Source organism: Dipodomys merriami, unplaced genomic scaffold (assembly GCF_024711535.1).
Source record: "Dipodomys merriami isolate MVZ:Mamm:240054 unplaced genomic scaffold, mDipMer1.0.p SCAF_11, whole genome shotgun sequence".
Taxonomy (NCBI): domain Eukaryota; kingdom Metazoa; phylum Chordata; class Mammalia; order Rodentia; family Heteromyidae; genus Dipodomys; species Dipodomys merriami.
Genome location: NW_027202382.1, coordinates 18,063,700 through 18,090,928, shown reverse-complemented (window position 1 = coordinate 18,090,928; position 27,229 = coordinate 18,063,700). Strand labels below are relative to the sequence as shown.

The 27,229-nt window shown below is 48.2% G+C and overlaps 1 protein-coding gene across 1 annotated transcript; it reads left to right on the top strand.

Annotated features, from left to right (window-relative positions):
- The first annotated feature begins 49 nt into the window (after positions 1-49).
- Positions 50-23,451, top strand: Trim14 (tripartite motif containing 14). The gene is made up of 6 exons (XM_070010468.1): positions 50-259; positions 3,218-3,313; positions 12,535-12,768; positions 13,741-13,903; positions 16,440-16,532; positions 20,705-23,451. Exons 1-6 carry the CDS (start codon positions 50-52, stop codon positions 21,238-21,240), a joined length of 1,332 nt encoding a protein of 443 aa, XP_069866569.1. The 3' UTR covers positions 21,241-23,451.
- The last annotated feature ends 3,778 nt before the right edge of the window (positions 23,452-27,229 follow it).

Sequence of the window (27,229 nt, the reverse complement as noted above, 5' to 3'; positions counted from 1 at the left end):
CGCCCGTGGCACTGCCGGCGCGCCGGCGCCGGGATCCGGGAAGCTGGGCATGGCGGGCAGCGGGGCGCCGTGCGGGACCAGCGGGGACCCCGCCGAGCTCGCGGAGGCGCGCGCCTGGTGCTGCCCGGAACACAGCGACCGCCCGGCCGAGCTCTTCTGTCGCCGCTGCGGCCGCTGCGTGTGCGCGCTCTGCCCCGCGCTGGGCGAGCACCGCGGCCACCCGGTGGGCCTGGCGCGGGAGGAGGCGGAGCGCGTGCAGGTGGGGACCGCGCGCAGGTGGGGTCCGCGGGGCACCGCAGGGGGGAGGGTGTGGTGTGCGGGGGGGGGGGGCAGGAGTAACGGGCGAGGGGCGGGCGAGGAGCGCGCGCCCCAGCTCCCTTCACCGGTTTCCCGGTTAACACTTGGAAACGCAAGGTCCCGCAGGAAGACCTAAATGGGGAGACTGAGGCTCAGGGAAGAGCAAAGGTGAGCCAAGACACCAGTTAAACTTCAGAGGAGGATGGTTGGGCGGGAAGGGGGACTTGGGAGGCCCCGGTGGTACCCAGATGTCTTCGACCTCATCCACCCACCATGACAGGCCCACAGCACTGCCGTGAGCTGGAAGAAAAGCTACCTTCTAGTGAGAGGGGAGTCCTATTATGCACCCCTTTAGAAGATGTTTGTGCGTGGCTCTGGACCATCCTAACTGGCCTTCTGAGAAAGCGACTGGATACTGACTCCCCTAACAGTCTTGCAAGCCTGAAAGCCTCTGCCCACCTGCGCACCTGCCCACCTGCACACCTGCCTACTACCTAGCCCTCCACAGACAGGCCCCTTCCAAGTGGCAGCCCTGGGCCCGCTGTTATCAGCAGCACCATCCCCATACAGATAACTAAAAGCTAGTTTGGGAACTAGAGGCTGGCCTTGAACCTTGCATTCCGGCATCTACAAAGTCCATGCTCTCCTTGTATTCCTCACTGGGCTGATGGTAGTGTAGCCATTGTCTTTGGATTTTTTTTTGGGGGGGGGGGGTCCGGTCGTGGGGCCTGAACTCGGCCTGGGCGCTGTCCCTCAGCTCTTCAGCTCAAGGCTAGTGCTCTACCACTTGAGCCACAGCTCCACTTCCGGCTTTTTTCTTTTTGCTTATGTGGTGATGAGGAATCGAACCCAGGGTCTCATGCATGCAAGGCAAGCTCTCTACCACTGAGCCACCTTCCCAGCCCTGTCTTTGGATTTCTGTTCCAGCCCTGTGGCCCACTGGGTGGGAGGCACTGGGCTAAGCTCCACTCTCTCTGGGCTTCATGAAGTCTGGGCTAGACACCCTCTGTGTCAACAGAAACAGGTGTGCTGCCACCCCTAAGAAGTCCACAATGAACTCTACCTTATGCCCTCAGGACATTACATCCTGGAGACCCCATCCTGCTCAGAATGACTTGCTGTCACAACTTGCAAGGTGAAATCAGGCTGTTTGTAGAATCTTGGGTTCAAGAACCTCCAGAACCTGCCATTTTTGATAGCTATAAAATGGGCTGGGAAGGTGGCTCAGTGATAGAGCGCTTGCCTTGCAGGCCTGAGGCCCTGGTTTCGATTCCTCATCACCACATAAGCAAAAAGAAAAAAAGCCGGAAGTGGCGCTGTGGCTCAAGTGGTAGAGTGCTAGCCTTGAGCTTAAGAGCTGAGGGACAGTGCCCAGGCCCAGAGTTCAGGCCCCACGACCGGACCCCCCCAAAAAAAATAAAATAAAATAAAATAAAATAGCTGTGATAATAGCTCCTAGCCTGTAATCCTAGCTACTCAGGAGGTTGAGATCTGGTGGATCGTGGGTTTAAAGCTAGCCTGGGCAGAAAAATCTGCTAGAATCTCCAAAATAGAAAAAAAAAAATGGGGAGGGCGGTTATCTAGAGGCATGTCTCAAGTGGTAGAGTGCTAGCCCTGAATTCAAATCCCAGTATCCCAGTACCATTAAAAAAAAAAAAGCCTGAGTTAACAACCCTGCTTCCAGAAATGTTTCAAGAGTCTCCCACAGTTGTTCTATCTTCCATCTGTCTACCCACCTCTACCTATATACACCCTTTTCTCATCTGCATGCCCACTCACCTATCCACATATCCATCATCAAACATCCATCCAGCACATACTTGTGCCATGGATCAGGAGGAGGTGGCTGGGAGAGGACAGTGACAGTAATTGGGGAGTAATCACTGTAACTAGGGGGTCCAACGCAGTGGTCAGTTGAACAAATAGGAAGCCCTGGAAGGCTGGGTAGGGGAGGTGGCCATTGGAACTGGTCCTGAAAGTTTGCGTAGGGAGTCAGCAGGTGCTGAGGTAGAAGGACCTATGGCTGGAGGGCATGGCCACTTGGAAATTAGGATGTTCTTGGTCTGTGATGAACAGGAGCTGGCTTCTGAGTTACCACACTCAGGGTGCACTTCTCCAAGCCAAGGCCAAGCTATGCTTGAGTTATGACCATTCTCCTTTAAACAAAGCTGTGCACAGAAATGGAGCTGTGGCTCAAGTGGTCCATTCCTTAGCAAAAATTCTAAGGAACAGCACCCTGGCCCAGAGTTTACGCCCTAGCACCAGCATAAACAAAGTTGTGCACTTCATAGGAAAGGTTTGTTGGAGGTTAAGATGACACATCAGCCCGTGTTGAGCACCTCCATTGGCCAATCAATCCCTCCTTTAGTTCCCAGGACAGAGGTTTACACAGGTGAGGGAGCAGAGCTGGGACTCAGAGCTGGGTCCCTTTGGTCTCCTCTCACTCTGGAGTTTTTACTTGTTATCATTTGCCTGGGGCCTCAGCCCTCCAATGGCCATTGGCAGGTCCTAGTAATTATTTGGTTCATCAAAGGCTTCTGAGTGCCTGTCCCTCATGGTCCCCAGGAAGAGTCTGGGGTCAGGCCCAATAGCCACTGGAAGGCCAGCTGTAAGGAAAACAAAGCTAGATTGTGGCTGCCACACTTCTTGGGGATAGGGAAGAGAGCAGACCTTTGAAAAAATAGGAGCTTCAGAAAGTAGAGATTAGGAAGGTGGAAGAGAGACCCTCCAGACCTGAGGAATCTCTGACATGGCCCTCTGAGGCCCAGCTCATCCTCCATCTTCTACACTACTAGGCAAGACTCAAGACCTTCCAAGTCTCAGATACCTCCTCTGAAAAAGAGCCCAGGTGAGGAGAGATGAGCGCTTGTTACCTGGATGACATGGTGTTTCAGCTTTTTCTTTCCTCCCCTCCCATCAGAAGCTCATCCAAGAATGTTTGCAGCATTTGGCCACCAAGAAGCAGCAGCATGCTGACAACATAACTGAGATAGAAGATGCTGGGGAAAGGCTCAAGGCAAGTAGAGATGTTCCCATTTCCCCTGGGAACACAAGTGTCCCCTAGTGGGGACCTTTTTTTTTTTTTGTCAGTCGTGGGGCCTGAACTCTGGGCTTGGGCACTGTCCCTGAGTTCTTCAGCTCAAGGCTAGCACTCTACCCCTTGAGCCACAGCGCCACTTGCAGTTTTCTGAGTGGTTTATTGGAGATAGGAGTTTCATGGACTTTTCCTGCCCAGGCTGGCTTTGAACTGCAAATCCTCAGATCTCAGTCTCCCGAGTAGCTAGGATTACAGGGGTGAGCCACTGGCGCCTGGCTAGGGAGCCATTTTTGAGGAACAAGAATGCAACATTAGAGACAGATTTCAGTGCCAGACCATGAGGGGTCATGCAGGACCTGGGGAGGGGGAGGGGAGGAAAGGGGTTAGGCTCATGCCTCGGCTGCATTGGGGAGAATCTGCCCAGAGCCAAGCAGAGAAAAGGCTGGCCTTTCTCCCACCACCAAAGCCATCTTCCCTCAGCTCATCTCTTTTGGAGGAGCTAGTCTTTCACTGCCTTCCACCCATGCCCCAAAATGCCTTAGGCAAAGCAACATGCAACTTATAGAACATGCACATAAGTATTTAAAAAATAATGATTTTATTTCCGCTCTTAATGCGCTGTTCTGAGGAGCTACCATTTTATAAGTCAGGCAATGAATACATTTTTGTTTTTGGACAGTGTTACCCTTTCCTTTATTTTCCCCCAGTTTCTATGTTCCATTCCTGTCCACGAGTTACATAGGTGATTTTTCCACTGAATAGCATGATTGAGTTTATTAATCCTTCCTCCCTCCCTTTCTGTACCCCTCTTTGCCCCTCCTAAAAGAAAAAACAAACACCAGCAACAACAACAATAGCAACAATGCAACAATAACAACAGTAAAACCCATGTTTCCATTTCTTGGAGTTTGTTTTGTGTAAATCATATTGCAAATGTTCAGAGAAGTTACACCTTTGGGTTCCTCCCCTAAGCGTATACTCTTTTTGTCTGACTGACTGACTGATGGTGTGTGTGTGTGTGTGTGTATGTGTGTGTGTGTGTGTGTGTGTGTGTGTGTGTGTGACTACATAGAGCTTCATATAAGTTACCATGTCCAGTTGTATTTTAGATCTAGCTTCCACATTTGAGAGAAAGCACGCACTGTTTGTTTCTCTGAGCTTGGTTTGCCTCACTTAGCTTTATTTGTTCTAGGACCTAGAACAAATGCAAATAACATAATCTTATTCTAATGGATGAGCAAAACTCCATTATGTATGTGTGCCATGTTGTATTAATCCACTCATCTGTTGTGGGGCATCTGGGTTGTTTGTATAACTTGGCTATTGTGAAAAGCCAATAACTTGGCTATTCACACTTGAACATGGATGCTCAAGTGTCTTTATGGTATCCTGGCTTGTAACCTCTGGATAGATGCCCAAAAGTTGTAAGGGTGGGTCATAGGGAAGTTCTGTTTAGATTTTTGAGGAACCTCCAGGACACCATCCAGAATGGCTGTACTAGTTGACATTCCCACCAACAATGCAATAGGACTCCCTTTTCCCCACATCCCTGCCAGCATTTGTTGTTCAGATTCTTGACCATGGCCCATCTAACTGCGGTGAGATGGAATATCAGAATCTCAGAGTGTTTTGGATTACATTTCCTTTATGGCCAGGGATGTTTAGCATTTCCTCATGCGTCTATTTGCCATTTTTACTTTTTCTTCTGAGAAGTCTCTCTTATGCTCCTTTGTCCATATGTTGATTGATTTAATTGTTTGACTGGGGGGGGGGAGTAGCTTTTTAAGCTCCTTGTATATTTTGGATATTGTCAGATGTATGGCTTATGAATATGCAATTGATTTTTAAAGTTACCCTGCTACAAATGAAATTAAATAGGTAATGAGTGTAACCCATGAACAACTGCTTTCTTCAGGCTTCCTTTTGCATACAATATTTATTTAAATGGATTCCTCTGGGGTTGGGGCAGGAAGCTGGAGCTGGCAAGGTCAGCATGCCAGCTTCCCCTGAAACAGTTGTTTAAAGGCCTTTAGGGACCTTCCTCCCCTCCTAACTGGGGCTGGTTCCTTCTTCTCAGTCCCAGCTGGAGCTGGGTGAGTTCCCCCCAAGGTCTGGCCCTCTGGGACATATATGAACCCCTGACTGACCCCACAAGGCAAAGAGGAAGCCCAGCTCTGACCATGGGCCTAATGTCAGGCCCTCAGCTGAGTGGGGCTGGAGCTGAAGACCCCTCTTGCTGGAGCCCCGGTCAGGCCATGGAACTGACCCCCATTTGCCTGACATCCATTCCCTGCCAAGCTCCTAAACACAGCAATGTGCTGAGGGCCTTAGCAGCTCATAGCTGTGGCCCCAGCATAAGGATGAATACTGCCCTTTGAGTTTTTAGGAGTGAGACTGTGGAGCAGGAAGATAAATCAGTTGAAAAGGACTGGGCAAGTGAAAGTTGCCAAGTTACAAAGTGCATCTCCACAAGGGCTGATAAGGCGATTGGCTGTTAGGGCTGAAGAACAGGTGAGGCTCAGTCTGCAAATCTTGCAGCAGATATGGGTTAGAGGCCCCTGGGGAAATAGGATCAGCATGGAGGACTGAAGGGAAGGCACAGAAGGTTTTCAATGTTGGGTTTTTTTTTTTTCAATTTTTTCCTTTGAAATAATTATAGATTCATAAGAAACTGCAGGGACGGTACAGAGAAACTGCATGCCCCTTTACCTAGTTTGTCCCAAGTTAGGTAATCATAGTGCAGTTGCAACACAAGAAAATCAATGGTATCGTTGTCAACTTATCACAGTGGACATTCACATGATGACCAGGGAGCTTGAACCCAGGGTCTGGGTACTGTCCCTAAGTGTTTGTCCTTAAGGTGGCACTCTACCACTTGAACCACAGCTCCACTTATGGCTTTTACTGTGAGTAATTGGAGATAGGCTCACTGACTTTCCTGCCCTGGCTGGCTTCAAACCATGGTCCTCAAACCACAGGTGCCTGACCCTGCAACTCTTGTTTACAGTTAATCACCAAAAAGGCGGAAATGGAGCTGAGGCTCAAGTGGTAGAATGTTAGACTTCAGCAAAAACCAAACCAAAACAAACAGCAAGAACAAAAAACTCAAAGACAGTGCCCAGGCCCTGAGTTAAGCCCAACACTTGGAAAAAAAAAAGTTTTACATTTTATATCTAAGTTTATAATTTTCCACTTTGAGTTAGCTTTTTGTTTTTGTTTTTTTGTTTTTGGGTCCAGTCATAGGTCCTGACCTCTGGGCCTGGGCGCTGTCCCTCAGCTCTTCAGCTCAAGGCTAGCGCTCTACCACTTGAGCCACAGCGCCACTTCCGGCTTTTTTCTTTTTCTTTTTGCTTATGTGGTGCTGAGGAATTGAACCCAGGGCCTCATGCATGCAAGGCAAGCGCTCTACCACTGAGCCACCTTCCCAGCCCCCGAGTTAGTTTTTTAATAAGATGTGGTATTTAGCTTAGGGTCTTTGTTTTTCATTTTGTTTGTGGATATCCAGTTACTCTAGAGCCTTTTTTTTTTTTTTTTTTTTTTTTTTGCCAGTCGTGGGGCCTGAACTCTGGGAGAGGGTGCTGTCCCTCAGCTCTTCACCTCAAGGCTAGTGCTCTACCACTTAAACCACAGAGCCACTTCTGACTTTTTCTGCTTATGTGGTGCTGAGGAATCGAACCCAGGGTCTCATGTATGCAAGGCAAGCGCTCTACCACTGAGCCACCTTCCCAACCCCTCCCAGTTAATTTTTTGACAAAAGTAACTCAATGGAGAAAAAAAAATCTTTTCAAAAAATGGCTCTAGAGGGCTGGGAAGATGGCTCAGTGGTAGAGTGCTTGCCTTGCATACATGAGGCCCTGGGTTCGATTCCTCAGCATCACATAAGCAAAAAAAAAAGAAAAAAGCCAGAAGTGGCGCTGTGGCTCAAGATGTAGAGCGCTAGCCTTGAGCCGAAGAGCTGAGGGACAGTGCCCAGGTCCAGAGTTCAGGCCCCATGACCGGACCCCCCCCCCAAAAAAAATTAACTGGGAGCTGGGAGTTGGGAGCTCATGCCTATAATCCTAACTACTCAGGAGGATTATAAACCACTCAGAAAAAGCTAGAGGTGGTGCAAGCCATGAGCAAAAGAAGCTCAGGGACAGCATGTAAGCTCTGAGTTCAAGCCCTAAGACTGGCGCACACACACGCAAAAGTCAACTGGGGATGTAGCTCAGTGGTACAGCACTTGCTTAACATGACAAGGCACTGGCTTGGGTTCAATCCCCAACACAAAAAGAAAAAAAAAAAGCCGGGTGCCCGTGGCTCACGCCTGTAATCCTAGCTACTAAGGAGGCTGAGATCTGAGGATTGAGGTTCAAAGCCAGCCCGGGCAGGAAAGACTGTGAGACTCATGTCTCCAATAAACCACTAGAAAACCAGAAGTGGCGCTATAGCTCAAATGGTAGAGCACTCGCCTTGAGCTGAAGAGCTGAGGGACAGTGCCCAGGCTCAGAGTTAAGCCCCATGACCGCAAAAAAAAAAGGAAAAGAAAAGAAAAAAAGAAAGAAAGATAGAAAATCAAAACTCAAATGGGAGTTGAGGACATTGCTCAGTGGTAGACTGCACTTGGCCTTGGCATGTGAGGCCCTGGTCCGATAGTAAACACACACACACACACACACACACACACACACACACACACACACACACACACACACCACACACACACACACACACACACACACACACACACACACACACACAGAGTCAGTGCTATACCCATGTAGGGCTATTTCTACTCTGGTCCATTGATCTATGTGCTATCTATGCTATATAATTATGGCCACTGTAGCTGTTAATAGATGCAAAAATAACTGATGCCTCCCATCTTATTTTTTTCCAAAACTATATTTAAACTCTTCTAGTTCCTTTGTGTTTCCATTTAAATCATAAAATAATCTCGTATATATGTATAAGAGAAAGGTTTTGTTGTGTCATAACTTGTGCATCACTTTGAGGAGCGTTGACATCTGTACTATGTTAAGTCTTTTTGAATCCATGAACATAGTATGTCTCCTCATTCATTTAGATGTTGTTTTCCTTCATCAGTATTTGTAGTATTTCTTAGTGGTTGCTCTGCATTTTAAAGCTGAGAGGTATTTGAATCAACATTTAGACTTTGAAAGGTGGAAAGATTGTTGTCTCCCCCACTTTATTCCAGTGGGAGCTGGTGGAGTTGAGTAGTCTAAACTTCTGTGAAATAGGCATGCATTCCCCATCTCAGTCCCCCAGTGGCCCCTATTTCTCTCCATGTTACCAGCCTGGCTTCTGTGGGGGCATTGACAATCTCATTGCTGGTTAAGAAGCAGACTTTTAAAAACAATTCAGACTTAATCCTATCACTTCAGCACAATGTTTGTTCACCTATAAGATTTTCTTTTTTCTGTGCAACACTTTTGCTTCCATGTGCTTTGGATGTATTGTTTATATAGTTCTAATGTCATCTCCCTGGCTGGAGGTGAGGCATGGTGGTTCAATCCTATATGTGATTTGCTACTGGTACGGTCAGCTTGTCTTCTGTATGTTCCCTACATGTCCTACAAGCCATGAGCTCTGAGGGTAGCGCTTGGGAGCACCGTAGAATGGGCGCATAGACATGGGAGAGGCCTTGTGTCCCAGCACTGTAACCACATACCAACAACTTACAAGGAAGAAAGGTTTTTACTTTAGCTAACCATTTCAGAGGGCTCAGTCCATAGCCCATGGCTGTGCTGAATCTGGGCTGGTGATGAGGCACCCACCGCTGTGGGCACAGGTACAAAAGGCTTCTCCCTCACGGCTTCCAGAGACAGAGAGACAGAGGGGGCTGGGGACCAAGTTTCAGCCCCCAAGGACACCCATCTTCCAGTAGCCTGCTTCCTCCAGCTCGGCCCCACCTTCTAAAGTTTCCAGAACTTCCCAAAGTAGGGATTGCACCTTTGGTGCCTGAGCCTGTTGAGGGGACGCTTCATACAAACCATTATAGAGATGCTGTGTTTCCATCGCTGCAGATGCGTTTTATGTTAAATTTGTAGTAGGAACTGCAAGCCTGCAGAATGTCAGCCCACTGTTTTTGTTTGTTTGCATTGCTGGTGATTTTATGGTGACTCCAGATGGATGAACAGATGCCTAGTGATGTTTGGGCAGCGGGGGCTTTTTCCTAGTTCAGGGATGGAGCAGAGCAGCCAGGTTCCCTGAGCTTCTTGTAGACATTCAGGCCCAGCAAGGAGCAGCAATCTCCTCCACACAACACACTTCCAGCAGCATGCCTGCTAGGGTCACGGGCTTCAGCCCCTGATCCCACTACCCATACTGGTTCTCCTCTTTGGTTTTGGATCTGAGAATTTTCCTTTAAGTGTCGATCTTTGTGTGTTTAAAAAGAAAGAGGAGCTGGGAGCTGGTGGCTCATGTCTCTAATCCTAGCTACTCAGGAGCCTGAGATCTGAGGGTCACAGTTCAAAGCCAGCCCAGGCAGGAAAGTCCATGAGACTCTTATCTCCAATTAACTACCAGAACACCAGAAGCGACGCTGTGGCTCAAGTGGTAGAGCGCTAGCCTTGAGCTGAAGAGCTCAGGGACAGTGCCCAGGCCCAGAATTCAAGACCCACAAGTGACAGACAAAAAGAAAAAGAAAAAAGAAATAAAAGAGAAGATTTTCTATGTTAGTACTCTCTACTTTCTCTTTTATTATTTATCTTTTTATTTTTTTATTTTTTATTTTTGCCAGTCCTGGGGCTTGAACTCAAGGCCTAGATGCGGTCCCTGATCTTCTTTTGCTCAAGGCCAGCATTTCAGCCACTACACCACTTTTGGCTTTTTCTGAGTGCTTCTTGGAAACAAGAATCTCATGGACTTTCCTGCTCAGGCTGACTTCCAACTGTGATCTTCAGGTCTAAGCCTCCTGAGCAGCTAGGATTATAGGCAGGAGCTCCACTGCCTGGCTTATTGTTATTTTGGTTTTTATTTTTATTTTTTCAGCTCTCAGGATTAAACCTCTAGGGCCTCATGCCCACTAGGCAAGCACTTTACCACTGAGCTATATCCCAGCCCTCCTTCTTTATGAACCAAAAGCAAATGTTATTTTATTTTATGGGTTTGTGCTGTTGATTAGGAACAAAACACTTTATGTTATTTAAAAACTCTGTCATTGATATCATTAAAAACTGTTTGGCCAGGCATAAAGCAGTTTTGTAAACAGACCAATAAACTTTGTGGATGGTCCAAAGGCTGTCTATTGAGTTAAAGCCAGGCATTATGCCTTATCTAAGCGCCATTCCAAAGGAAAGAGGAACTTAGTCCACAATTCTGAACCAACAGATGCTAACAGGTTTCCTTATTCATTATTGTTAAGCTTTCTACACTTCTAGGTGCAGGGAGACCCCAACCCAAACCTGCTACCCTAATTCCACTCAAATCCTGGGACTAAATAACTGCTCTTCCTAAATCTTCCAAATTTTCTACTGGGAGCTTTTGCATTTTTAGCTATAAGAATAGAAGTCTGGGGGAGTGGTGCATGTAGCAGAATGCTGGCCTTGCAAGTACAAGGTCCTAAGTTCAAACCCCATGCCAAACAATTAGATAACAAATGAAGGAGTGCAAAAATATTAATAGAGCAGGAGCAAGAAGCAGAGGAAGCTGTTCTGTGGGAGCTGGTGGGTGGAAGGGACTCAGGGAGACACTGAGATGTCTTACCCTCTGGCCTCTATCTCGTCCCATCTCCTGTTGACCAAACCCTAAAGGGAGAGCCTGGAAATGAAGCCTATGAGGGCTCAGCCTGACAGCACAGAGAAGGACAGCAGAAAATGGACTCTTGACACACAGGCCCAGTCTGAAGCAGACCTGTGACCACTGGGGGCCACGATCATCCAGCCACCTTGGTTCAGGATTTGCGTCTTTCTCTAGCTGTAGAGATGGAACCATGATGACTTGAGGCCTGGGCCAGTGGGTTGGCATGAAGCAACATTTGCCAGACAAGACAGGAAGGCAAGGACTCTTGCCAGTTATGTTCTGTTATTGGCTGATGTTGATACCACTGTGCCCACCATGCTGGTGGCCAGCCACCCCTCTGCCTACCTCCAGGAGAAAATGGCAGCTTTGTTGTATGAACCTTCCAGTCAAGATACCCCTTTCTTTTCCATGTACCTCTTGTATCTTTCAGGATATTTTTAGATTTTTATGTCGGTCTGGGGATGGAACTCAGGGCCTTCTGCATGCTAGGCAAGCACTCTACCACTAAACTACATATCCACCCTTTTATTGCTGTTTTCTTCCTTCTTTCCTTCCTTCCTCCCCTCCTTTCTTTCTTTCTTTGTTTCTTTGGGGGAGGGATCAGTTATAGGGCTTAAACTCTGGATCTAGATACTGTCCCTCAGCGTTTCAGCTCAAGGTGAGCACTCTACCACTTAAGCCACAGAGCCACTTCTGGTTTTCTGGGGGTTAATTGGAGATAAGAGTCTCATGGACTTTCCTGCCTGGGCTGGCTTTGAACTGCGACCCTCAGATCTCAGCCTCCTGAGTAGCTAGGATTACAGGCGTGAGCCAGCAGTGCCTGGCTAGTGTTGTTTCTTATTAGAGATTTTTTTTTTTAATTTCTTCCTTACTTCAAAAAGGATCTATAACCAGGTGCCCATGGCTCACACCTGTAATCCTAGCTACACAGGAGGTTGAGACCTGAGGTTTGCAGTTCAAAGCTAGACCAATTAGGAAAGTCTGTGAGACTCTTATCTTCAGTTAACCACCAAAAAGCCAGAAGTGGAGCTGTGGCCCAAGTGGTAGAGCACTACCTTGAGCCAAAAAAGAAGTTCAGAGACAGCACTCAAGCCTCAGGACTAGCACAAAAAAAGGGGAGGGGAGAAGTCCTTGTGGGATATGCCTACATACCTATAATCCCAGAATTTCAGAGGCTGGAGGAGGATCATCTTGGCTACATAGTAAGACCCTATCTCAAAAAACAAACGAGAGAGAGTCAGATTGCTGTTTCTCCACATATGTTGCAACCAGCTATGAACAGTACTGAGGGAAGCTTTGTTGTTGTTGTTGTTGTTGTTGTTTTATCTGACCCAGTGTCCTACTGGCCACTTCTCTGGGCTCACTTTGTAGATATAATTTTTTCTGGATTTCCTGATTGTTTAACTTACTGTCTGCAATGGGTTCTCCTCCCCTCCCCCTCCCCCGCCCCACCCCAGGCTCATGCTGAGTCAAGTAAAGCCTGGCTGACAGAGAAATTCGCTGAGCTCAGATTACTACTTGATGAAGAGCAAGTGCAAGCCAAAGAGTTCATTGATAAGAGCAAGGAGCTGGCTCTCCAGGCATACCAGGAGCAGGTGGGGTCTCTCAGGAAACAAATCGAAGTTCTGGATGATCTCCACATCCGGATCTGGAGTATCAGCCAGGAGTCCAACCCTGTCCAGCTGCTGCAGGTAACAATAGGGCTGCTGCTCTTAGTGTTGCCACTTGATACCTACATTCCACCTCATTTATCCAGGAGCTGGGCAGTGTTTACACACACAAAAAACCCACATAGACTTCCTCATCACCACATAGAAGGCCAGAGAGTAAATGTCATTAGGAAGATGATAGATATCTTCGGCTGGTTAAATAGGAACCGCAACTATTCTGCATGGCCTTTGTAGTGCAAACACTTATGGATCTTAGCACCAATGTTTGCTTGTACTCAGCAAAGTAGATCTTCTCACTCCATGTTGTAAATGCAAATGAGAAGTTGGGTGATTTTCCTAGACAGGTAGGTGGCAGAGAGGGCATCGGATCACAGGTCTGTCAAACTCTAAACCCATGAGGTTTCGAGTTGCCTGGCCTTCTGCTTGAAAAGCCATATCTAGGGCATCCTTCCTACGGAGTCCTGGCCTCCAGCAGTTCAGGCTTGGCATCGCTTTCCTTTATCTCGTTGTCAAGGCTACTGGTTTTAATTATCATTTATTTCTTTTATTTGTTTGTGCCTGTAGCCATCAAATTCTTCCCTAGCTAGATGTCCTGATACACATGGGGAACTCATGTAGCTTTCCCACAAACTCAGAGAATTTATCTACAATATTGCTCAAACAAGCTAGCTAGCCAGTGCCAGTGGCTCATGCCTGTCATCCTAGCTGAGATTTAAGGATCATGGTACAAAGCCAGCCAGGGCAGGAAAGTCTGTGAGATTCTTAGCTCCAATTAGCCACCAAAAAGTCAGAAGTGGAGCTGTGTATGGCTCAAGTAGTAGAGCACAAGCCTGGAATGGAAAAGGGTAAGGAAGGGATAGTGCTCAGGCCCTGAGTTCAACACACACACACACACACACACACACACCAAACTAAAGTATGCCCAAGGTTTGCTTCCACCTACAAATGCAGCCCCCAGAGCCTTGCCGACCCTGCGCTCACTACCCCCACCAGATGTACATGGCCACCAAGCCGGAGATGCAAAGACAGAGGGGCCTTGCAGAGCTGAGCCACCCTGTGCCCTACTCCTTTGAGCCAGTCAAAAGCTTCTTCAAGGACCTTGTGGGAGCCATGCAGAGGACCCTCCAGAAGCCACTGGACATTCGTCTGAAGAAAAGTGAGTCAGCATGTGACAATGGGGACTTAACACCCTGTGGAGCCCCATACCCCAGAGACAGCTAGAAAGGTCTCCCCCCGAATGATGGCTCTCCCACCCAAATATCCATGGCTGGGCAGCCAGGGCTCCTGGGTGTGGTATCCAACCCACCCTGAATGCCTTCTATGACGTTGCCTCCTCTCCCTGAGAGGTCTCCTGCCTGCCTGGCTGGACAGGCCAGCCCTGGGGCACCTGAGCCTAGCCAGCTCTTGCTCCTCCTCTGCCTCTGCCTGGGGTCAGCCAGTCATCACCTTTGCTAGGCAGTTGGGGGCACCATTGTGCTCTCTGGGAGCCTTTCTGGTCCCAGGCTCCCTTACTTCCTCCATGGCCATCTCCCCTCTGCCTTCGCCCTGCAAGTTTCGCCCCATGACCTGCCTGGGCACACAGACCCCTGTTCAATTCACATTCCATGGCGGGCAGGGAGACTTTGGGGGCCAAATCTGAGGTACATGTAGAGTCTGACACAAAGCAAGTGCTCCAAAATCTGTCCCAAGAGTCCTTTTACTCCCCTCTGCTGTGAGACACAGCAAACTTGTGTCCATAGTAAGAACCACAATGAAGTAAAGTAGAACAGCAAGAAGCCATTTCACGCAGCAGTTGGGAAGCCCCTGGAAAGGGGGCACCTATAACTAAATAGCTAAAAAAGGTCTGGGGGTGCAGCTTGAGTGGTAGAGCATCTGAAAGCATGGGGCCCTGAGTTCAAAATCCCAGGGCGAGCTGGAACAGGGCTTTCTAGACTGCAGACCCAAGGACAGGAGAGCATGTGGTCACATGCAGGGCTCTGGGGAGCCCCTGTCAGCTTGCCCACACCTGAACAATGATGTTGTCTTCAGAGGTTGTGGTGAGGAGTGAGGTTTTTGTTTGTTTGTTTTGTCAGCCATGAGACTTGAACTCAGGCACTGTCACTGAGCTCTTTCACTCAAGGCTAGTAGCTCTACCACTTTGAGACACAGTGTTACTTCTGGTTTTCTGGTGGTTAGTTGGAGATAAGAGTCTCATGGACTTTCCTGCCCCAGATGCCTGTTCTTGAACCATGATGCTCAGATCTCAGCCTCCTGAGTAGATAGGATTACAGGCCAGAGCCACCTGTGCCTAGCAAGTGAGTTTTTCAGTATACAGGAATATACAGGCACAGCACAGACACAGCACAATGTAAATGTTCGCAGTTTTCATTCTTGTCACCTCTGGGAAATGTTCTTCAGGTTGAGGGGAAAGTGAGTGCTGAGGTCCTGAGGCACAGCGGGAGTAAACATGCCCTGCGGAAGGATATGCTAAGGTGTCATCTGGGAGGAGGCTTTGGGCCTGAGCTTCTAACTGGTAGAAGGAAGGGATCATTTTATATAATGGGAAGAAGTACCTGTTAGTTTTTTCCTGTCACTGTGACAAATACCTGAGAGAAACAATTTAAAAGTAGGAAAGATTTATTTTTTTGTTGGTTATGGGGCTTGAACTCTTGGCCTGGGCGCTGTCCCTTAGCTCTTCAGCTCAAGGCTAGCGCGCTACCACTTGAGCCACAGTGCTACTTCTGGCTTTTTCTGTTTATGGGGTGCTGAGGAATCGAACCCAGGGCCTCATACATGTGAGGCAAGCACTCTACCCCTGAGCCACCTTCCCAGCCCTGGAAAGGTTTATTTTTGGCTCATGGTTCCAGAGGTCTCAAGCCTAAAGTCAGCTGGATCCATTACCTTAGGCCCAAGGTAGGGCAGAAATATTAGCAAGGCACTAGAAGAGGGTGGTAGAGGAGGCTGCTCACCTCATGGTGTCCAGGAAGTAGAGAGACAGACAGGAAGGAACCAGTGCAGGACCTCAGACCCTTCAGACACACAGCCTGCTTCCTTATTTCCATCACTTCCCAATGATACCATCAATCTATGAGTCTATCCATAGAAGAATAGAGTACTGAAGGCGGAGCCTCCTGGTCTAATGATTACCCAGAGCCCCACCTTCTGAACATGGCTGCACTGGGAATCAAGCCTTTTGAACCTGGTAGGAGGTGAAGAACTTAAGCTCCCGTGTGGAGATTCACATAGGCAATAGCATAGATGATTCTAGAGTTGGGGAGAGGGGGAGACCATCCTAGCTGTGATGATAATGCGCAAGTGGGTGAGGTGGGGGGAGAGGGAAGGGGCACCCTTCTGGGGAGGAACTGAAGCCCAAACACCTGGAAAAGCAGACACAAGAGGAGGGTTCTAGGCAGAGAGCCGTCCAAGATGACCCCAGGGGAAAGCATTCCACCCTCTTTTCTTGCTGAGAACTTGACCTGGCCACAATCTGCATGTGCCTAGAGGCTACCTCCTGGCCCTGAGTGCTGCTCTACTGGTCCTACTGTGTGGTCCTGGGCTCTTCTCTAGTTCAAGCGTCTCCTCCTTTAACTTTGCACGTGTTTCTTAGGGCGAGGCCATATGAATTTCGAGCTTTGCCATATTCTTAGTATGTTTTATTTCTGCTGCTTGCATAAACTCTTGCATTTACTTCTCACCACTCAAATTCATTACAGACATAAACAGCCAGCTCTCCAGCTCCTCCAGCACCAAGCCAGGCACCTTGTTGAAAATCAGCCCTTCACCAGAGAGATCGCTCTTCTTAAAATGTAAGCCCAGGGTGGAGAGAGGGTGGATAGGGTGGGAAGCAGAGGTGAGGGAGCCCTGGAGAAGGCAGCTCTACACCATTACTTTTTTATGTTACGACAACCAAATTATTTCTTTATTATTATTATAAAGGCAACAGACAGAAAGGTAACCAAATTATTTTTAAACAAGTGTTGTTTTTAAAAAAAGAAAGCTTTGCCAGGTGCCAGTGGCTCACACCTGTAATCCTAGCTATTTATGAGGCTGAGATCTGAGGATCGCAGTTCAAAGCCAGCCCAGGCAGGAAAGTCCATGAGACTCTTATTTCCAAATTAACCACTAGAAAAAACCAAAAGCGATGCTGTGGTAGAGCGCTAGCCTTGAGCTGAAGAGCTCAGAGACAGTGCCCAGGCCCAGAGTTCAAGCCCCATGACCAACCTAAAAAAAGAAAAGAAAGAAAAGAAAATTTTGCTAGGCACCAGTGGCTCAGGCCTGTAATCCTAGCTACTCAGAAGGCTGACATCTGAGGATTGCAGTTCAAAGCCTGTGCAAGAAAGTCTGTAAGACTCTTATCTCTAATTAACTCCCAGAAAACTGGAAGTGGTGCTTTGATCAAAGTGGTAGAGTGCTAGCCTTGAGCAAAAAAAGCTCAAGGACAGCGCCCAGGCCCTGAGTTCAAGCCCCATGACTGACAAAAACAGAACGCTTTTGCTGGGCACAGTGGTACATCCCTTTAACCCCAGTATTAAGGAGGCAGAAGAAGGAGAATCATGGTCAGTTGGGCTACACCAAGACAATAATTTTTATTATTAGTCTTTTATTTCTTTTTTTGTTGTTGGTGGTGGTGGTCGTGGGGCCTGAACTCTGGGCCTGGGCGCTGTCCCTCAGCTCTTCAGCTCAAGGCTAGCACTCTACCACTTGAGACACAACACCATTCCCGGCTTTTTCTGCTTATGTGATGCTGAAGAATCGAACCCAGGGCCTCATGCATGCAAGGCAAGCACTCTGCCACTGAGCCAACTTCCCAGGCCCCAGTCTTTTATTTCTTTAAGTGGTTATACAAAAAGGTTTCAATTCAACATATCAACACTTGGCTAGCAGGCAGGAGGACCTGGTTCAACCCCGAGCCCCACTAGAAAAAAAAAAGAAAATTATCAAAGTAATGTATGTATTGTGATTAAAATCACAGAATATAGATGAGCAAAAAGAAAATAATGGTCCCTCTCCATGATAAATGCCTAATATTAATATTCTGACATCTGTTCATACAGGCATTTAAAAACGTGTGTACAGATGTTTTAAGGAGGGAATCACGCTCTATTCTTTTGTAATTTTTATGTAACAACGTAGCTTGAACAATTTTCTTTTTGTTGTTGTTGTTGGGTTTTTTTTTTTGGGTCCAGTCGTAGGGCCTGAACTCTGGGCCTAGGCACTGTCCCTCAGCTCTTCAGCTCAAGGCTAGCGCTCTGCCACTTGAGCCACAGCACCACTTCCAGCTTTTTTCTTTTTGCTTATGTGGTGCTGAGGAATCGAACCCAGGGCCTCAGGCATGAAATGCAAGCGCCCTACCACTGAGCCACCTTCCCAGCCCAAGCTTGAACAATTTTCTACCTCAGTCTTTTCAAAGGATACATAATATTGTCTCTTTTCAAAAGATACAAATATTTCCTGATGTTGAACCTTGGGCAGATTTACACTTTCATTTTCTCTTTTACTTTTCGTTTTATCTTTTTCTTTTTTTTGTCGGTCATGGAGCTTGAACTCTGGGCCTGAGTCCTGTCCCTCAGCTCTTCAGCTCAAGGCTAGTGCTCTACTACTTGAGCCTCAGTGCCACTTCCAGTTTTCTGGTGGTTTATTGGCGATAAGAGTTTCACAGCCTTTCCTGCCTGGGCTGGCTTTGCACCATAATCCTCAGATCTCAGCCTCCTGAGTAGCTAGGATTACAGACAGGAGCCACTGGTGCATGGCTCTTTTTCTTTCTTTCCAGGCCTGAGGCTTGAACACTGGGCCTGGGTACTGACCCTGATTTTATTTTGCACAAGGCTAGTGCTCTGCCACTTGAGCCACAGTACCACTTCTGGTTTTTCTGAATAGTTTCTTGGAGATGAGAGTCTCACGGACTTTCCTGACCTGGCTGGCTTCAAACTGTGGTTCTCAGATCTCAGCCTCCTGTGTTACTAGAATTCTAGGTTCCCAGCTGAGGAGGTATTTTAAAGAAAACTTTGAAAATAAAGTACATTCAAAGAAGAGTGCACAGGGATGGACATGGTAGAATATACCTATAATCTCTGCTACTTGGGAAGCAGTGATAGCAAGATTTCAATTCAAGGCAAACTCCAAGCAAAAAGTTCAAGACCTCTATCTCAATTAAAAAAAAACAAAAAACTGAGTGTGGTGGTTCATACCAGTTCTCAGCTAGGCAGGAGACATAGGAGGATCATACATAATCTAAGTTTGCCTGGGCAATAAACAAGAGATCCTATCTGAAAAAAAACTACAGCAAAATAGAGCTGAAGGTGTGGTTCAAGTGGTAAAGTGCCTGTCTAGCAAGTCAAGCTCATACGTAGTACTGCCCCAAGATAGAAAGAAAGTATTCAAAGTGTGCTGCCTCCAGTATATGTGTACATATATATATATATATATATATATATATATATATATATATATATATATATATATATAAGCTTTCTTCAGATCAAACCATGGAAATTTCCAAAAGTCTCATTCATGTCCCTGATTTGCTCTCCCCAAAAAGTATCCACTAGCCTCACTTCTAACTCTAGAGGTTACTTTTGTTAGCTTTTACCTTTATATAATGGGGTCATTCTTTTGTTTCTTAATATGGATAAGACGTATCCATATTATTACAGAGATCTGGTCCTTTTCATTGCTCTAAAGTATTCCCTTGTGTATTCATAGCAACTTTATTCCTATTACTGATGGCACTGGGATTGCTTCCATTTTCCTTTTGTGAACATACTTGCTATAGCATTCTTGTGCATGTCATTTAAAATTATTTAAATATTTATTTTCCTTTATTTTATATTTAGAGCTTTTTATTTTTCCTGTCCTGGGGCTTGAACTCAGGGCCTGGGTGCTGTCCCTGGGCTTTTGCTAGTGCTCCATTAATTGAGTCACAGCTCTAAATCATTGGAGATAAAAAGTTCTATGGACTTTCCTTCTTGGACTGGTTTCCAACTGTGATCCTCAGATCTCAGCCTCCTGAGTAGCTAGGATTAAAGGCATGAGCCACCAGGACCCAGTCTATTTAGAGCTTTTTAAAGATCACATATACCAATCAATTTATTTCAAGTAGTAGAGCAAGAATTACAAAGTATTCATTTCATCAGGTAAAGCATTAATGGCTGATGATTATTGTGGCTAAACCAAAGGTGGTAAGTACATATAATGGAATATCTATCTTTCAGCCTTAAAAAGGAAGGAAATCTTTTCATGTGTGTACCTTTGAGGAAATTTGTGCCAAATGAAATAAAATAGACAAAAAAATACAAATGCTGTAGGATTCTACCTGTATCTGGCATCTGAAGCTGTAAGATTCATAGAAACAGGGCCTACGTGCTGTCCTTGAGCGTTTGTGTACAAGGCTAGCGCTCTACTACTTGACTTGCAGTGCCCCTTTCAGTTTTGTGGTGGTTAATTGGAGATAAGAGTCTCATGGGTGTCTTGCCCAAGCTGCTTTAGAGCCACAATACTCAGATCTCAGGCTCCTGAGGAGCTAGGATTACAGGCATGAGCCACCAGAGCCCTGCAAATCTTTTTTTTTTAATTTTACTTTAAATTTTTGTTTTTTTTACCTTTAAGCAGTTGCACCAAGGTTTCGATTCAACATGTCAGTTTATGAGAACAATGCATTTTGATCAATGTCACCCCTTCCATCATTCTTCCCCACCTCTCCCAAACCTCAATGGGATTATTCCTATTGAATTATTAAGAAATGGGCAGTAAATTCCGTGGAAGAAAATAAAAAAGGCCTCAAGAGTGCACAGCCCAGTCCCCCTTTCCCCGGGCCCACTCCAAGGGGTCTGCGTTAGCAGCCTGTCCAGGCAGCCCTCATTCCGGCTGGCTTTCCCACTGTAAGGTGCACCCTGGGGGAGGGGGTCGCCGTGGGCGTGTCTCATGGGCGTGACTGCAACAGGACACGCCCACCAGAGGTCCCTTCTCCCCGCCCCCGCAGACGCGCGCACGCCCACGCTGGACCCGGACACGATGCACGCACGTCTGCGTCTCTCGGCCGACGGGCTGGTGGTGCGCAGCGGCCTCCTGGGCCGCCTGGGGCCGGCGCCCGCCACGCGCTTCGATGAACTCTGGCAGGTGCTGAGTCGCGACTGCTTCGCCGCCGGCCGCCACTACTGGGAGGTGGACGTGCAGGAGGCCGGCCTGGGCTGGTGGGTGGGCGCGGCCTACCCGTCCCTGCGGCGCCGCGGGGCCTCGGCCGCCGCCCGCCTGGGCTGCAACCGCCAGTCGTGGTGCCTCAAGCGCTACGACCTGGAGTACTGGGCCTTCCACGACGGCCAGCGCAGCCGCCTGCGGCCCCGCGACGACCCCGACCGGATCGGCGTCTTCCTGGACTACGAGGCCGGCATCCTGGCCTTCTACGACGTGACGGGCGGCATGAGCCACCTGCACACCTTCCACGCCGCCTTCCAGGAGCCGCTCCACCCGGCCCTGCGGCTCTGGGAGGGGGCCCTCCGCGTCCCCCGGCTCCCCTAGACGACGCCCGCGGGGGGGGGGCCCTGCTACACGGGGGGGGGGGGAGTAAACGTGTCCTAAACCCATCTGCTGCCCCCCCCCCCATCCCCAGCAGGTACTAGTGACGGAGTCGCCTGCCAGTGGCTCTTCTCTTCCTTGAGGTCCCCTTTATCCACCACCTTCCTGATCTGGACGTCCCCCCATCTTCACCTTCTATCCGGAAATCAGGGTGACCTGCCCCAGACCACGCAGGACCATGGTGAGGCTCCTCCCCCAGAGCCAACGAAAAATTCACTCTCCTTTAGAAGACCCGTCTAGTCTGCACTCCAGCCCCGTGCCTTTCAGAGGCCCTCCAATGACACTGCCCTAATTTCCCCTCTGCAATTTTGTGCATTTTTTTCTACCTTTTTCCCATTTTTTTTCTCGTCAGGAAAACCCTGCCCACTCTTTGCCTGTCTCAGGTGCTCCCTGCACTTCCGGCTGCGGGACAGCTTCCCAGGCCACAGAAATCTGATGTTTCCTAAGACCTCAGAGATTTACCCCACTTGACCTCATTGCATGTTTGGAAAACTGAAGTTCTAAGAGCTGCCTTAAATTACCCATATTGATTCAGGGCTGGACTAGGCCTGAAGTCCACATCTGTGCCTTATCCTCCACCCCTACAACGGCCAAGAATCTGACCCGATCTTTGCCCTGCCCTTGGGGCCCAGTTTGTAACCTGGGAGATGACTGGTTTTGAGGCGTTGGGAAGGAATCCACAGTAATGCTGCTAAGTTTTACCCAAGCTCCTTGAGACAAAAAAAAAAAAAAAAAAGAATGGCTGTCAGAGGGGTTGGATAGCTCCAATCCCTGAAACCAGGCTGAGGCAACCCAGAAAGATGTTTTCTTGAATAAAGTGATGGGAAAAGAAGCTAAGAGTTCCACTCTTAGGGAGAAAAAGCCTCTTCCCAGGGTCTGTACCTGTTGGGGAGGATTAATAAGCATTCTGACCTGTCAGCTCCTCAGACAGGTGTATATTTGGCTACACAGCCTAAGTAGAATACAAAGCAGAAGGGACTAAAGTGCCTTAGTTCTAACCACGCAAACTCTACTTGAGTAGACATCTAAGCATCCACCAGGCCCTAGGCATCCTGAGAAGGAAAAAACTACTGGGAATGGCCCAAAGCTGAATTCTGAAAGGCAGAGGATATTCCTGACAGAGGGGAATAACCACTTGATTCTACATCCACACACCTCCAGAAACCCAAGGCCTTTCCCTCAGACCCACAGCTGCAGAGGCCAAGTCAGATAGCTCTGACTACTGTCAGGTGATGCCCTGTGTAACCCTACAATTACATTCACTCGATCCATATCCCTAGCAGGTAGGAATCACTCCCATTCTACACATAGCAGAATGAAGACGGAACAAGTCACTTGCCCAAGGCCACACAGTTAACCTGCTCCTGTCTCGGGGCCCTGCTGTTAATTCTGATAGCCACATGCTCCTGTCCCCCTCACTGAGTCACAACCTCTGATGCTTTGCTTTCGCCTGGTTACTCTGTGCAGCCTGGTTCTACCTGTTGATTTCCCCTCTGAGTTCTGAGATGAGGCCTCATACCCCAAGGGAGATGTAGTGTGAGAATCTGGGATTTATGCAGGGAAGATAGATGATAACTGGACTGAAGAGCAATTAAATTGGCTCTAAGTCAGTGTCTGTGCTAGCCAGAAAACTAGTTGCAGTCTATAATTGGGCTTGCTCTCTACTTCCGCAACCTCATCTGCAAGACGGGTAAAAGCTCCAATTTACCAGGGCTGATGCTCAAATGAACCAAAGGCTACACAGCCTTTACAGGACATACGAGGTCCTCCAACAGAGTTCCCCTTGCACCCTGACACAGTATGGGACGTGCAACAGCCTGCAGCTGTGTGCCAGCAGGGGGCACTCCGTATTCCCAAAGCAGAAAAGAAGTTTCCTTGGCATCCAAGTCATGCCATTGTGATGTCATTGTGCCTTTACAAGTGTTGTGCTGGTCAAAGTTTCCTCATTGATACAGCAAATCACTTGCAGTTTTTCCCTCTGTGATGCTAGGCCTCAAACCACACTGGACAAGCACTTCTACCACTGAGCTGTTTCCCAGCCCCAGCAGGCTTTTCAAATAACAGTAATTTGCTAGTGTATTGTCTTAATGAGCACTGACCTTGTAACTGTTCTTTATTCATAGTTTATGTGACTTGAATAAAATACATAGTACCCAAGAACTGGACAACTTCCATATTCTTCACCGGTTTTCTTGTGGTAGAAGGCTGGTCCCTGAAGAAAGCCCATTATGTCTTTTCTTCCAAGGAAGCAAACCCTGACTCCTGTCTGTTCCTACTCAGAATAGAATTATGTAGCTTTTAGCATCTTTCTGGCTACCCTTTATTTTTGTGCCAGTCCTTGGGGATTGGACTCAGGACACTGACCCTGAGCTTTTGTGCTCAAGGCTAGCACTTTACAACTTGAGCCACAGCTCCACTTCTGGCTTTTTGGTGGTTAAGTGGAGTCTTATGGACTTTACTGCCCATGCTGGCTTCAAACCACCATTTCAGATCTCAGCCTCCTGAGTAGCTAAGATTACAGGCGTGAGCCACCAGCACCTGGCCTGGCTCTCCTTTAGCACCACTGAAGCTGACTGTAGTGGTAGTCCTTGAGTTTCCCCCCATGGCATTGTCTCTTCTGCCTGCAGATGCACTCTGTCAGGCACAGCTGAGCAGGGGACACAGGCATCCTGAGTGGAGTTGTGAAAGCCTGCTCAGCACAATAAGCTGCATCTGATAGGGAGACAGCAGGAGAGTGGATGCTCCTGGTCCTGTTTGGAAATCATGGTTCCCTGTTGCCCATAGACCAGCCTCACACAGCAGAACTTCTTCCCCACGTGCTCTCCTGCCAAACACTTCCTAGTCCTCAGACACTTGACACTTCCCAAGTTGTGTATAGTCCCTCCCTCGTTCTCTGGTAACTTACATGCCACTTCTAGGAAGTGGTATCTGGCCAATATCCCTCTTCCATCCTTCTCCCATGACCCTTTTTGAACATCTCAGCAACCCACACGTGGGGCATCATAGGCCAGTCTGCTGGCTTGCCATGGGCCGGGCACTGTGTCTCCCATCCGGGAGGCACTCAGGCATGTCTTCTAGACCTCGCTTCCCAACTTGACCTGGCCAGAGGAGTGCCCAAGTGTCAATCCGTTAGCCCTTGGGGTAACTTAGGGAAGCAGGAGGAATCTTCTAACCCAGCTGTTACTGGCTGCGGGCAGCCCGGTGATTCACCCATACCACACACCACACTGTCGCCATCATCGTGTTTTGCCCTATGCCCTGATGAGAAGTGAAGTATAGACAGTGGCCCTCTTTTCCAGGCCTGTGACGTCAGGGCCCCTCCAGTGCTTAGCACCACTGATTCCGCTCCTTAGGGGAATGCAGCTTGGAGTTCACAGAGCCGCCTGGGCCTGTCTGCCAGAACTTAAGAGATGACTGCCCACCCCATCCTCATGGCCCCCAGCTCCCTGCAGGAAATTAACTGTACATCCTTGGCTAGTACCTAGGCCCTTCTCTCCAGATCCAGGCCTGGTGCAGCACCCCTTAATACTATCCAATTCTCTTTTGATTAAGCATTTGCTTAACTGTCACTCTACAGCTGTAGAAAATCAAGAATGGGTTGCTTACTGAGCAGCTGCTTATAGAGAGAAAAGTGAGGAATGCCAGTCATGAACTGAAGTCTCACACCTCAGTTCTTAGCATACCAATTCACAGGTTTTCCTCTGCATACAACCCAGGATCCCGCCCCTTCCCCCCCCCCCCACACACACATACACACTCACACATCTACACATACCTCTCCAGAAGTTGTTTTGGGATCCACAGGAGAGGGAGGCCCTACACTAACAAGGCTAATTATATATACTTAAGAGACACAAATACCCACTGAAATAAGAGGAGTTATTTAGTAAATGCACTCACATATGAACAAAGATTAGGAATCGGGCTGGGAAGGTGGCTCAGTGGTAGAGTGCTTGCCTTGCATGCATGAGGTCCTGGGTTTGGTTCCTCAGCATCACATAAGCAGAAAAAGCTGGAAGTGGCACTGTGGCTCAAGTGGTAGAGCGCTAGCCTTGAGCTGAAGAGCTGAGGGACAGTGCCCAGGCCCATAGTTCAGGCCCCACTACCGGCAAAAAAAAAAAAAAATTAGGAATCTGAAAAGACACATGAAAATAATTTCAGCATTGGGCAAGAGCATAAAGGAAAATATGACACTGATGCTAAAAGGTACATGGTATTTATTCAGTTTTTTTTTTTTCTGTTGGTTGTGGGGCTTGAACTCTGGGCCTGGGCACTGTCCCTGAGCTCTTAAACTCAAGGCTAGCACTCTACCACTTGAGCCGCAGTGCCATGTCCGGTTTTCTGCTAGTTAACTGGAGATAAGAGTCTCATAGATTTTCCTGCCTAGGTTGGCTTTGAACTGTGATCCTCAGATCTTAGCCTCCGAGTTGCTGGGATTAATTAATCCCAGGATAAGAAAGCCCATGAGACTTATCTCCAGTTAACTGCCAAAATGCTGGAAGTGGAGCTGTGGCTTAGGTGGTAGAACATTAGCCTTGAGCAAAAGAAGCTGAGGGACAGTACCCAGGCCCTGAGTTCAAACCCCAGGACTGGCAAAAATAAAATCTTGCATATTAGCTGGGTTTGTGATTTTTATATGTGTGTGTGTGCATAACAGTACTGGGGCTTGAATATAGGGCAGCGTGTTCTCATTTGGCTTTTCTGCTTAAGGTTGGTGCTCTACCACTTGAGTCACATCTCCAGTTCCAATTTTTTGGTAGTAAGTTGGACAGAAGAGTCTCACAGATTTTTCTGCTTGGGCTGGCTTTGAAATTTGAGCCTCTCATCTTCCTAAGTAGCTAGGATTACAGACATGAGCCAACAGCCCCTGGCTAGATTTGTAATTTATATACCTTTTTCTTTTTTAATTTGGTACCAGTCCTAGGACTTAAACTCAGGACCTAGGCACTGTCCCTGAGCTTTTATTGCCCAAGACTAGTGCTCTATCACATGAGCCACAGCTCCACTTCTGGCTTTTTTGGAGTGCTTACTTGGAAATAAAGAGTCTTACTCACGTTCCTGCCCAGGCTGGCTTTGAACCATGCATGACTCTCAGATCTTGTCCTCCTGGGTAACTAGAATTACAGGCATGAGCCACCTGCACCTGCTTTGGATTTGTAATTTCATAGTGGGCGGTGTAACATTCTGTTTACTTCAGCATCACCCTCAGATTTGCCACTTGCAAGCTCCAAAACCCATGCTGCTGTCCTTTCCCACTGATCGGTTTTCTTTGCTACTGAACACATCCCCTTCTCATATACTGATGCCAGGCTTCCTCACCAGGCCGCGGTATCCTCAGAGCCTGCCCAGCGGAGGGAAGTCCCACAGCAAGGGACAAGGCTGCTCACCGCAGTGTCCAGGCGCAGAGGCCCTGGGAGTGCGCTGAGAGGCGGACGAGTGCTCACTCCCTCCTCCCTGTTCTCAGGGATAGGAGTGCTTTCCTCAGCCCACGCAATAGTATGACCAATCCCTTCTCTAACACCCAGGACCACCACAGAGTGTTCCCATACGGAGTCCAGGGCCGGGAGGAGCGGTGAGGGCTGGCAGGGGAGAGGAGAGGCAGCTGGCGGGGAGAGCGAGACTGCAGGTCATTTAGTCTGACTGGAGAAACAAGGCTCAGAGACAAGCCAGCTCTTGTCCCTGTGGGCCACAAGGCAATACAGGACCTGGATTTGCTTTGAGCCCTCCTCGCTCTAGGCCAACCAACTTGAAGCAGAATTTGTGTCATTTACCCTTTTTCTTTCCAGTGGGCTGGGCCCAGGGCCTGGACAGAAATGACTCGTGTGTGTATGTGTGTATGTATGTGTGTGTGTGAACAACACACAACAGCCATGTTTCCAGAGACGACTTCTCCTGCCCCACCTCACCCAACACACTGGACAGTAGCAGCGAG

What these genes read in the sequence shown, in the direction of transcription:
- Trim14 (XM_070010468.1), top strand. Translation starts at nt 50, where the DNA reads ATGGCGGGCAGCGGGGCGCCGTGCGGGACCAGCGGGGACCCCGCCGAG. An exon ending in AGGAGGCGGAGCGCGTGCAG is followed by an intron (nt 260 to 3,217) that starts GTGGGGACCGCG and finishes CCCTCCCATCAG; the next exon opens with AAGCTCATCCAAGAATGTTT. An exon ending in ACCCTGTCCAGCTGCTGCAG is followed by an intron (nt 12,769 to 13,740) that starts GTAACAATAGGG and finishes TACCCCCACCAG; the next exon opens with ATGTACATGGCCACCAAGCC.